The 13,457-nt window shown below is 41.6% G+C and overlaps 1 protein-coding gene across 1 annotated transcript in view; it reads right to left on the bottom strand.

Moving 5' to 3' along the window:
* Positions 1–174: 174 nt before the first annotated feature.
* Positions 175–13,457, bottom strand: part of Dcp2 (decapping mRNA 2) — a 46,569-nt gene continuing 33,286 nt past the window's right edge. Inside the window, exons 9-11 of the mRNA XM_021150698.2 lie at positions 12,550–12,660; positions 9,806–9,857; positions 175–7,648 (exon numbers count right to left, since the gene is read on the bottom strand). Of these exons, the coding sequence (XP_021006357.1) occupies positions 7,485–7,648; positions 9,806–9,857; positions 12,550–12,660 (327 nt within the window). The 3' untranslated portion in view covers positions 175–7,484. The remainder of the gene's footprint in view (positions 7,649–9,805; positions 9,858–12,549; positions 12,661–13,457) is intronic.

Genomic DNA, 13,457 nt, shown 5'->3' with positions numbered 1-13,457 from the left:
AAAAAAAACTCCATTTATTTATACAGAGACATTTATAATATTTTACAAACGTTCTTATATTCTGAATAAATATTTCTAATTCCATTCTGAATTTGGATTTAATTAAAGAGAAAGGATGTAGGAACTAGGTGTAAGATGATTTCAGATCAAAAGAACAAGAAAACCACAAAATTCTCATTTATCACCAATTTTTATTTGGTTGTCTTCACATACAGCATAAACAGCAGGTTCTCTACTGAAAACAGGAAAAAAAGTTTTAAGAAGTCTAATGTAACCTAGGAGATAGCAAGCAGTTTCAGAGCACATCAGGAGTGTCGAAACACAGACTTTCTGCTATATGGAAAGATGACAACATAGTTACATAGCTGAGGACTCTAAGAAAACAGTGAATTTCTCCTGCCTGAGAGGCAGGGGCAATAGGACATTCTGTTGGAAAGCCTGGTTCTGGCTCAAGCCTAAGAACCACTGCACTTTACAGATCTGATTTTTATCTCCTGCCCATCACTGTACTCCAGCTTAAGAGCCAAGCTGACCTGAGATAAAGGTGACATTCCCACAGGCCACTTTCATCTCTGAATAAATTCTACCTTTTATATTTCTATGAATGCGAACAACTTCTCATGTTTATCCTATACATTCCTAACCTTTTTGGTCCAGAGTAATAACCTGCAATAACCAGTAACAGCAATGACTTACAGAACAGAACCAAAGGCAGAGTTGTAACTGTGCCCAAGCAGCCCAGTTTATGGGTAATTCCTTACAGACAGAGTTAGAGCAAAGCTCACAGTATTCGACAGAAAGCCAGTGTGGGCAGCCTTCCATCACTGTCAGTGCATTCTTTAAAGTATGTTTTTAGCTCCTAAACTAGTGTGCATCACATTGAGAAGCTGTTAGATGTTACAGCACACTTTTTCTCAGTGGAGAACACAGGTGTCGGGTCACCCCACATCTTTGGAAGGGCGGTGCTCCAGCATCACTAATTCACAGACCCGAGTCACTAGAGATTTATGAGTCACATCAATGTAGGTGAAAAGCAGTTCCAATTATTCATATACACCAAACTCGGGGGAGGGGCTCACTAAATAAATGTAGCACTAAAGGATGCTGTCACACTACAGTAAACCCAACGAGCTATTTTGGGGGTTCCTTTTTGGTTTCCCTAAATGTTTGACTAATAACTACAGTTAAGCAAACACTTTCCTATTATCACAGACATAATCATGTAAAGGGTTTGTTTACATCATCTTTCTCCCAATAAAATATAAAACGTCGTTAGAAGTCTGGCAGAGATTCTATGTTAAATCATTTTATATAAGACAAAACCAATTAAGAAACAGAGTTTACAAATCTACTTATTCTGAAGCCTAGGTTTTTCACTGACTATTGTATCATTAATGAAGCAATTTCACCAGAATTCATGTACCAGCTTTCTGTAGCTTCTATGACTCTGCATGCTTACAACTTTCCCAAACTGTTTGAAGACTACACTGTTTAGGAACATCAGATCTTCACAGCAGAGTGTAAACTACTATAAACCAAAGACACAGTGCATAAAAATATCCAAATTTTATTCACTTTTGCACCCAAACTATGCTTCAATTTTGTTAAACTTACCCCCCGCCCATTTTCCACCCACAACACCCCCTCCCCACTCCACCCCACCCCCCCACTCCCGCCTCCAGACAGGGTTTCTCTATGTAGCCCTGGCTGTCCTGGAACTCACTCTGTAGACCAGGCTGGCCTCAAACTCAGAGACTCTCCTGCCTCTGCTTCCCAAGTGCTGGGATTACAGGTGTGCATCATCTCTACTGGCCTGACCTATCCGAATTAAGAGAATATCACTTAAAATAGCTAAATACATGAACATTCATGAAGATTCATTATGGTTTCATTGAAGCCAACAGATTAATTGAATTATACATAAGTCTAGTAAGTCAATACTCATTTTTACAACTACCATAAGATTTAAAACTTATCAGCAAATATAAAAAAATAGTTTTCAAAAACTAAAAGTTAATGGTTTTACTGTTTTGCCCTATTTGCTGAACTGAAAAAAAATTACTATTTACACAACAGAAGTGAATTGTCTCTTGTCCTAATTTCAAACAACATGTAAAATGAAAGGCTCAGTTCCTTGGATTCTTGCATTTGACACGTAACAGTAACTTGTGAGACATTCAAACACAGCCTAAAATGTGCTGCTCAGACATGAGTGAAATGCAGATTCCTGCAGGACCAGCTCATGCTTTCCCAAGGCACCGTGCACATCATGTGGCCAATCCACTGCTGCTCACGCTCCACAAGTATTACGGCATTTCTCCAGCCACAGCCAGCGTTGGACACCGACCTCATGGCTGCACCTCTGCTTGCATTCGTGCCTCTGCTGAACACTGCAAAGGCTGTGCTGAATGTCTTAAAGCTTGAGAAATGGCTTTTAAAATGCACAACTGTGTGCCAAATGCTTCACCAGTCTAGAGCTACTGTTTTACACATTTGGATCAAATAATTAAAATTAGAAAGCACCCTACCTTCTACTTTAAAAGCTCACTATCCTAAGAACTGAGTGTTCGGAAATGCTGCCCGTTCCACTCTAAAGCTACCAAGGAGAACCTCAAGTGTTTTCTGTGCTCCCACACCAGTTCCACGCTATAGACATTGACTTGAGAGAACACAGCCCTTTTATCTACTTGAGGCTCAGGAGTTAAACTTACAGCAAATTCTCATGGTGTCAGATGGATTAGAGACGTAGCACAAACAAAAAGCCTGAGGAATACTGAAACAGATGCTCAGGAAAGGACACTTAACAAACTAGTAACAATATCTACAAAACCACACCCCCCCCCCCCATAGCAGACACACCTACCTTCCACCAAAGAGCCGATGTCCACTAGGAGGACCAAGTCACACCCTGAAACTGATACTCCTGGGGTTCCTTTTCCCAGAGGGCCCTTGGTCAATCCTGCCCAACTAGTAGCATCTTGGGGTGAATTCCTTTTAAACTGTGACAGAGAGACAGCCCCAACCCCTGTGCTACACTAAGACCCCAGATTAATGTAATCTCTTTATGGCTGGCTTCAAATTAGATATTCCACTCTGAACAGGTCTCAAAACGAAGCCTCTGAGCTTTAACACCAAGTACAAAGATGTATACAGGGAAAACCCAAACAAACAACCTCCCTGACTGAACTTAGTTGACAGAAATGCCCTTTCATCCAGTTCTACCCAGGAGGGTGGGCTGAGTCTTCATTTTTCAATGGCTGTAGAGTACTTCAGTGACAAATGCTGTTTGTCACAAGGAAAGTGCTGCCAGCACTTGCACATGACTGTGCAACACTCTGGGCTACCTTGTTATCAACAACAGAGAGGTTGAGATCTCTGGCAGAGGGCCTGGGTTCCATTTCCAATTGCTCTGAACCTCAGTTCCGGGAGGTGGAGGGGGGATCATCCGACACACTTTTTCTGACCTCCCTGGGCACCACAGGCACACATGTGGTATACAAACAAATATATAGGCAAAACATACATACACATTAAAAACAAATTAAAGTAATGAAAAACCAACTAAACAAAAAACAAACAAACAAAAAAAACCCCAAACTCAGCCTAGAGCTTGACAGAATCAACACAGAAAGGACTCGAACACTGGTCCTTAGGGCAAAAAAATTCCATTAGCAACCATGGACTGCTTGGTGATCATACTTAGAAAACAATACTTCACCAAAGAATAGAAAATGCCTGGAAAGAACTGCATGCTCAATTCTGCTTGGGCAGGGGGCAGCCACATTTCTCCCCTGAGCATCCTTCCAGGAAGCACTCAAGTGCCAGAATGCGTAGTAGTTTCTTCCTCACTCTGCCCAGCAACTGCTGACTATCTGTTCTGTTCAAGATCCTTTCCCACAACACACTTAAAACGGCAAAACCCTTATGACAAATCTCATACTGCTGATCTCAACCTGCCTTCTGACACAGGCTTCAGGAGTGACAATTCTACATATACTGATAGGAAGGTGTGGAGAGGCCTACTATTTCTAGGCCATTTCTAGGCTTTTAAGAAACTATACAAATGTATTCTGAAGTGTTGTACACCAGCTGTACTGAGCTCTAAGGAGTAACACTACATACACAAAGGTGAAGAATACCATTAGACCTAGGAGTGGTGTCCTTTGCTGATGGTCAATTCTAGTTATAACACGTTTGAACCTCTTACAACCCAACTCAAAAACAGGAGGAAGAAGTATTAATGAATACAACCATGAATAATAATACAAAGAAAATACTGCCTCAGAGAACATGGACACAACAGCTGTCATTAAAATCTCCAACATGGCACGCATAGACACAGCAAAGGCCAAGAGGCATTATGGGAATAAAACCTGTCCAGACAGTTATCATTTCAGGTCCTACTCTCTCCTTACTGTTGAACTGATGCTAGAGGAACAGGACTGGTAAGGAATTTGGTAATGAAATGTTTTTTAATGCACACAGGTGCCAGTCCTTGACATTTTTAGAAAACACAGTATTTTATAAAGGAATCTGATTCCTGTAGCCATTCTCTTAGATTTGTATTTTTATTGACATTACATGTAAATTATTAAAGTCTCCCAAAAAAGCATAGCCAAGTCTTACAGCATAATATTAATCTGCTATATAGCTAATTACTAATTAGTATTTAATATAAAAATAATGATATTCAAAGGTCAAAGCAGCAAGCAGTGACCACAATCCCTCTGACAGTTCTGGGCAACTATCTTTCACATATTGGTACAAAAATCTAGTTAGCTCTTTCAACATGGCTCACCAAGTTTTCCAAGCTATCTGATCTATTCGGTTATTCCAGCCCCTCCAAGTGCTCATGTCTCAGGATGGAGTCTCCGTTTGAAATCTTAGAGTCATTCATTCACTATTTCTTAACAACGTCTTACAGAGAGTATGTAAACTGTATCCTTTGTCTCTTTGAGTACAATGGTTGAGGACAAAGTTACTTAACATTCTTCCAACCACTTAAGTTACACATAAAAGCACCTACAAACTTAGACTTAAAAAGATTCACAGTGCACTGCACCTCGGAACACATGCAGTTGGATCCTAAGGATGTTTAAAAGTGATTTCAAAGTCTCACCTCTCAAACACAAATAATAATAAGGCTGACGTATCTACTGTTCCCTCTAGCGTCTCTAAATGCAGCACTACACAGAAGCACATTATTGCATATTCAGCATCCTTATCACTAGATTCTATGAAGAAATGCTAACATAGCTCAGAGAAGAACTCCAGTCCTGTGCTAAATATGGTCTCTCAGCTAACCTGTACAGTGAAGAAGTACGTACGCTGGACTTACATTAACAAGAACACCAACTTAACATTTTCTGCATAGTTGAGTCACAGCACACATACAAACCTTACTCTCTCAACATTTCAGCCTGTTGAGAGACCTAAAGCCTAAAGTTATCGTAATGCACCCCAACCATGCCCTTGCTTTGTTCCACAGTGCGTTAAATGAAGCAGCACATCACTGGCTGGTTTTTACAGTCAACCACTTTAAGGGCCATACCTTGTGCTGGCTAGCTGATTTTGCTCTAGTATGGAGAGCTGAGAATCCAACCTCTACAGGCACCAGGGACTGACTGAAGTACTCACTTAAGAAGAATCTCAATCTCTCTCTCTCTCTCTCTCTCTCTCTCACACGCACACACACTCACACGCGCACACATACACACACACACACACACACACACACACACACACACACACACACACAGTGGTTTCTTGGTGACAGTCAGGGAGTGACAGTGGCTCACTGCCAGGCAAGCTTCAGTTTTCACTCCCTTAACCATTTAACAGAAATCTGGAATGCTGGGACCAACTATAAATATGGCTCAAGAAGACCCAAGCAAAGCAGCTGTATTTCTGACAAGAACAGTAAGGGCTTCCAAACACAATCATATAATGCATTAAAAAGCAAAGGTCACAGAAGGATTCACAAAGTAGTCGCATAGAAGATTCCAAACATACTGTATCACTGTGAAGTCTCCTGCTTAGCACCGAGTGACACTTTCATGAATAAATATAATTTCTTCTTTAAAATCAGTCATTTAAAAGCTAAAGCAAAGTAGTAATACCAAGTGAATTCCTTATAATAATAGCCCTTCTTTTTAAGTTCCATGGGGTTAGGTAGAACCCCAATTAAATAGGCTACATATACAGAATAAAGATTTCTATAGTACTATTTATAAGCAGAGATATACTTTGTGGATACCACTTGTTAAAACTGCACACGACAGATGCACGTGTACACATGCACTCTAACAGCCCCGTCCACCCCAGAAGAGATTCTCAGTGAGGTCAGGGGCAGCCAACATATTGCCTCCTTAAAGCTCTGGTGATTGTCCTCAACAACAGGCGATCCTCTGCAAAGTGGGCACTGTCACCAGTGTTTGGTTTAAGAATTCTGAAGGAGCAAAATACAAAATACATTCCTACGTGTGATCTAAGTACATTACTTCAAGGGTTGGTCCCCTAATGACATGCTGGATTTACTGGTACTGGGTAAACTGCAGAACCCCTTCTTTCTCACTTTGTAACTCAGGGGCTTCAAGATATTAATTAAAAGCATGTCAGTCTAGTATTACTGCAAACTGGAACCTAACATAATATCAGCTTACACAGACCAACACTGAGATGCAATATAGAACTAAGAATGAAGTTTTCCACACAGACTCACACAACTAGAATACGCATAGACGTTTCACACGAGCATAATCACGACACAATACTGAACGGACAGAGGCAGGAGAGTCAAGGCATGACCTGGAGTAAACTGTCAGCTACTGCGTCCATGCTTTCTGCTCCAGCACTCACAGGTTTTTTGACATCATAGCTCAACATCACAGCATCAGCTCCTCACTGACTCCATCTCTCTTCAGGCTGTAGATGTGGTCCTGATGAAGTGCTCGAGGTTCACTGTGCGACTCCAGTTGGAAGGTTAGACTCTCGGTGGTTAGAGGCAGAGATGAGTAAACGCCGGCATCCTCACCTCATGGTTCAGCTCCGATGCCCAGTACATTGGTAACTGGGGTTTTAAGTTCCTTTAAGTTTTCAATAAGCAAGCTTTTTGCAATCACTAAGATGGGGAGGTGAAACACTTCTATTGACATGGCTACTTGCTGATGATGCAATCAAAACAACTCTTGATCAGAATATAAAACAAAACACAGTCACGTGAAAATAAGGGAGAGACAAAAAACCACAGGCAACTAAAACTGGGTTCCAAACACTGAAACGGTAAATCCATATAAAAAGTTCTAACTGCATTTACAGTGCAAACTTGTGTTTCTTTCTAGTTTCTCGTCTGTACAGAACATCTCTTTAGAAACATGGTCTCCCTGCACTTCTTTCAGATACCTGAGAAAGGTAAGGCTTGAGGAGACAGCCACTCACATGCAACAGGTCTCAGATCGAGGGACTTCTGCAATACTCTTGCTGGCTCAAAGGTCCAAGATTTTCATTATAGCATTTTGGTCAAACTTGAAACTCAGAAAGGTTCTGGATGAAAATGGGAACTTGCAATGTCCGTTGCATGCCCCAGAATGTCCCTCAGCATGTTCCACCGAAGGCTCTTCACCAGAACAAGGCCAGTCACATGTGACATCTGCTTAGCAAACAGAATTAGCAGACAGTAACTCAGAAAGTTACCCAGAAATTGCCTTTCACGCACTCACACGTTTAAGTCTTCCTGACACCTCAGTTTAGGATTCAGTGGAATTTGTTACTGCTTATTTCTACTTATTTCTATTAATTCAGATTTTTAGCCTACCTTTTAAGACCCCTGCTTTCGAAATGGGCATGTTTTTAGCACCTATATTTGTATTTTATGCAACAGTAACCAAAGCTCCCTGGCAGAGGTTAATATAAAAATTACAATTTAAAAATCTGTAAAGATTAGAAGTATAGGAAAATACAGTTGAAGTTACCAAATTTTAGTAGATTAAAACAGAAAACCTCAAAAGCTTTTTGACAACCAGTCTTAGCAATACATTTTAGATATAGTACCAAAAGTCAAAAGAAACATGTGAAAACACATCAATTCTAACTGCTAACGGTAAGCTCCATGTTTAGAAGACAAGCATAGCTTTCCATAATAAGGCTAGAGCATCTTTGCTCATTTCTTACTCTTGTGTGTGCTCACGTCATGTGAGAGCAAGAGCACATGCATGGCACGGTGCACACATGTGGGTCAGATGACAACCTCATGTATCCGTCAGCCCATGCCTTCCACCTTGAGATGGGCACTGAGATTAAACATGTGCGCTGACATGTGTGGCTACACAAGGGTTTTAGGGCTATCTTCTCAGACCCAGAACAGCTCTTTTAGACAGTTTTTGATTTCATTTGTTTTAACAATTGGTTAAGTCAAGTTACTAAAAGGTCAACTCTGGTATCTGCTCCTAGAGGTGGAGGTGATTCAATTAACCATCTCAGGGCCATGCCATCAATGAATCATTGACTAACCATCTCAGGACCATGCCATCAATGAATCACTGGTGGATATGCATGTGAACGTTGTCTTTAAATATTTAGAAAATAAAGAAAATAATGCTCTTCATTCCTTTGTCCTTTTTTTGGTTTTTGTTTTTGAAGCAAGTTTTCTCTGTATAGCCCTGACTCTTTTGGAACTTGTTCTGAAGACCAGGCTGGCTTCAAACTCAGAGATCCACCTGACTCTGCCTCCTACGTGCTGGGATAAAAGGTGTACACCACCACGCCCAGAACTCTTCACTTCTTACGAGTTTTCAGTATGAAAGGTTTTGATGAACATGTAACCACAGCACAAGGAAATTTCATACTATTCAGATAAGCACCTCAGAAAACGTGTACTATACTTTAAGTGACATTTATTAATCAAACATCAGTGGCACTAACATAACTTTGCATGCTCATTATAGTCAGTTTCTCTGGTGGTCTGAGTGAGAGTTGCCCATTACCTCACAGTTACATATTTAGTCCCCAGGTGAAGGACCATTTGGAAGGATTAGGGGGTGTGCCCTTGTGGGAAAAAGTGTGTTGCTGGGGGTGGGTTCTGAGGTTTCTAACGTCCACCTCAGGCTCAACATCTCTCTCTGGCTGCTGTCTGTAGATCAGGATGTAAAGTTCTTAGCAACTTCTGTAGCACCTTGCCTGCCGGCTGCCATAATTCTCTGAACCTGTAAGCAGCCCCCAATTAAATGCTTTAAGAGTTGCTTTGGTCACAGTGTATCTTCATGGCAATAGAATAGTGACTAAGATAATTTCCAAGCCAGACACACTAGCTTCCACACGTGAGGAAGGAGAAGCAGCATCATTTAAGAAAAGGCCATGCTTAGGAGCACTTCACAAAGTAATTAAAGAGTTAAAGGGAGTGAAAATTGTAGTTTCAGTCATAAAATAGAGATTTAAAAGTATTTTTCTTCTTATTCTTAGTTAAAAAACAGATGAATAAAAGTTCCTTAAGTTGATCCCATTACTTAGGGAGGCAGAAGGAGAATGAGGCGCCCTCACTGCCACATCCCCACTCCCCTAGCCCAGAAGCCAGGGTTCATGACATTTATTTATGGGGATCCAGGGCCTGACAGTTACAGGGCATTCAGCTCAAGTGATGCTATCTGCATCACTTATTAGTAATTCCTTCCAGCCAGTTTCTCCCCAGAGAGCCTCACACATGAACTCTCTGCAGCACACAGGTCACTCATCCTGTGGACCTGTTACCACCACACAGCCCACCGATAGCACAGCCCCCATAGGACGTTATCTTAGAGAGGAAACGGCTTGCCTGTCTCGAAGTTGTCCTGAAGTTTCCGTGGATGCAGCTTCTTTTCACATTTCTATTAGAAGAAGCACATGAACAGCACAGCCTCTTGTTACGATTACTTATTAACACTCTCGAGATACATGATCAAACATCTAAGAAGAAAACTAAACTAGGAATCTAACCAGCAGGTTTTTATAAAGCCCAACTTTTTAACACGTTGGAGAACATGTCATGACGATGAACACTAGCATGTACAGCTTCCCCCCTCTGCACAGGACTGTCCCACATCCCCTCCCGCTATCCCAGTGCTAGGAATCAAACCCAGGGCCTGCCCTACACAAGGCACACACAGCTCTGCAGTGAACAGCACCCCCCAGTTCTAACTGCATGTGGGCAACATTCCTTCCTGACAAGTGCAGACCACTACTGCCGCTCCTGCTGACCCAGGGTGGTCTACTGTAGAGACCCACAGTGCTGCAGCACTACAATACCAACTTCTTGGCAATTTTTCAAGTTTTTCTCTGTAAAAACAAACAGCAAATCTTACACTTTGTCTATATACTCAAAGACGCACCATTCAGCACTCAAACTTTTCATCTCTGCCTGCCTGTGGGGCAAGGCAGTAACACATTTTAACAGCTGTCGTGTGATTTAGAGGACAATGTTGTTAAACAGCCCAGGCTGGCCCTAAACTGGAGACTCCTGTCTGTGATTTGTGTGGCTGACCTCTGTGACCTCTCACAGGCCAGTCTGCTTTGTATTTATTACTGTTTTTTTCTTTAGAAACTTAAAAATGTTTTAAAATTTTATTATTAAAAAAATTAAAAAACAAAACAAAACAAAAAACCACCAAAACCCTACAACCCAGCAAATCCCCAAATCTGTGAGTTAGAACTAGAAAGACAACCCACTTCACACCCTGCCCATTAGCACACACAGCTCCTCCTCACCTGCTCACACTTCTACAGTATAATGTAGAAAGAACAAGAAAGGATAAATACCAGGGCAAAGAAGCTTTTTCAAAAAAAAAAAATCTCAAAAACTTCCAAACAATTTGTCACATCAAATCTCAAAAGACAAATGGAACTTTTTTAATGAGTTAAATTTACACAGTAACTTGGTAAGAGATATCGGCATAGCATTATCATTAAAGAAGAAGTATTTTCTGACTTTTGTTAGAAGTCTTTGGAACATCTATTGCTGATTGTCTTGTTTTTGGTAGCAAAAATGTGAGAAGTCTGACAATAAACAGATAAACTTTAGTTTACTGGTGGACTTGGTACACCCAAGTCAAGTAACCCTAGGGGACTAAGTGTGCTAGATAGTTTTATGTCAACTTGACACAAATTAAAATTCATTTGAGGGGAGGGAACGTAAAGAAAAGCCTCAGTAGGCAAGCCAGTAGGGCAGTTTCCTACTTAGTGACCAGTGGGGAGGACCCGCCCATTGTGGGCGGTGCTACCCCTGGGCTGGTGGTCCTGGGATCTATAAGGAAGCAGGGTGAGCAAGCCATGAGGAGCAGGACAGTAAGCAGCACCCCTCCATGGCCTCTGCATCAGTTCCTGCTCCTGTCCTGCCTTCTTCAATGATGGGCTGTTAGATGGAGCAGTGAGGGAGATAAACCCTTTCCTTCCTTAGCTGCCTTACACTGCCTTATCACAGCAACAGTCACCATAATTAAGACACTCAGGTTAACGGTTTTTTTTGTTTTGATTTCTTTTTTTACATTCAAAGTTTGAAGTTTCTGATATAACTCACTTTCTTAAAGACATGGCAAACAAGTGACATAACAAGTAGAAAATCCAACATACAAGTGTCAAGACTTTAACATAAAAGATCAGTAAAGATGCTAAACTCTCTTTTAGAGGAACCTTTCTCTGAAACTTTTAACTGCAGTGTAAGGATGGATTACAAAACCAGATGATCTCACAATAAGCAGCAGTGAACAGAATGGAGTTGATCACAGCTGAGAATAAGGGAACATAGAAGGGTGGGCGGAGGGTGACTGATGGCTACTAAGTCACAGCAGGATGTGTTGTTACCCAGAAGCATCACGGTGAACAAGAACAACGCACATGTATTTTAAAAGCAATGTCAATTACTGTGTTTCCTTATGCCCCACGTTAGCCTCCATGTCAGGCTTCACTTCCTCAGGCCTCAGCCTCTGTCGGGCTTAGGTTTCTCACCATATATCCATCTATTGAGGCATATGGCACCCCATAGATATCTACAGTCTTATGTATCAACTAAAGTATGCAAATTCAATTAACACCTTTAACAAGATTTGTGTGTGTGTGTGTGTGTGTGTGTGTGTGTGTACAGATGCCCAGAGAAGCCAGGAGACAGCATCACATCTTGGGGAGGGGAGGCAGAGTTAGAGGCACATGTGAACTGGACTTGCAGCCTCTCAGGAGCACCAGATGCTCTCAGCCTCCAGCCCTTTCAACAATAGGTTTTCAGGAAGAAAAAAAAAAAAAGAAAGCTTTTTTCTACTGTAGAGAAACAAGGCTTTAAAATTAATGTGAATAAGACCACACAAGGCAAAAGTAGAAGGGTACCCGTAACTAAGAACGGCCAAAGAGAGTTGAAAGTTTTAGTTCCTGAAGACAATGGTGCAGAACTAAATTTCATAAAATCCTATCACTAAAAATCAAATAAAAATGAGAACTAAATCAGCATTACTGTGTCTAGACAATGCCTGCTCCATCTTAGAAACAAGAGCTGCCCCATCTCTGACACTGTGCACACCGGCACACAACTCTTACCATCAAGGGATTCTGTTGCTTTGCTGGCTGACCATGGACTCCGTTCGCTCTCTTCTTTTGATTAGGTGAGTCTTGATACTGTTTTCTGCCATTCCCTCTCATATTTTGATTCTGTGAAAATATGAATAAAAACAACTAACATGTAAATCTACAGCACACACCACAGGAATGAACACACACACACACACATATATAGGAATGTTTATCTCGACTGACTAGACTTCATAAAGTGCCATGGGAACATTCAAACAGGGCTGTACCAGTTTATTTTCTAAGAAGATTGCTTTGCAAAGGAACATTTTCTGAAACAGGAAACGCAAATATACCTTTCCCTAAGTCCTTTCCAAGCCTCTTTATCCCATGTTTGCTTATAAACTGCTTATAATACAAAAACATGGCAGGGTACAGCTCAAAGGTAAAGTTTGTGCAGAGCATGAGGACGCAGAGTCAAACTCCAGCATGAAGATAAAGGAAGAAATGAAAGGCATGGCAGAAGGCCGAAGAGGGCCGTGGGAGACCGAGCTGGGAAGAGAGGCCAGAGCACACATGAACACACACACTAGGCTTCCTTTCTTTCAGGCTTCTTTCACATCATGAATATGCATGGGACTACACAGTGCGTATCTGTGGATGGAACTGTATGTCAGGGTGTGTCTGTGGATGGGACCGCGTGTCAGTGTGTGTCTGTGGATGGGACTGTCAGTGTGTGTCTGTGGATGGGACTGTATGTCAGTGTGTGTCTGTGGATGGAACTGTCAGTGTGTGTCTGTGGATGGAACTGTGTGTCAGTGTGTGTCTGTGGATGGAACCGCGTGTCAGTGTGCCTGTGGATGGAACTGTGTGTCACTGTGTGTCTGTGGATGGGACTGTCAGTGTGTGTCTGTGGATGGGACTGTGTGTCAGTGTGT

The sequence above is a fragment of the Mus caroli genome, chromosome 18 (genome assembly GCF_900094665.2).
Source record: "Mus caroli chromosome 18, CAROLI_EIJ_v1.1, whole genome shotgun sequence".
NCBI classification, from domain to species: Eukaryota; Metazoa; Chordata; class Mammalia; order Rodentia; family Muridae; genus Mus; species Mus caroli.
The sequence above is the reverse complement of the archived record's forward strand: the minus strand, read 5'-3'. Positions and strand labels throughout refer to the sequence as shown.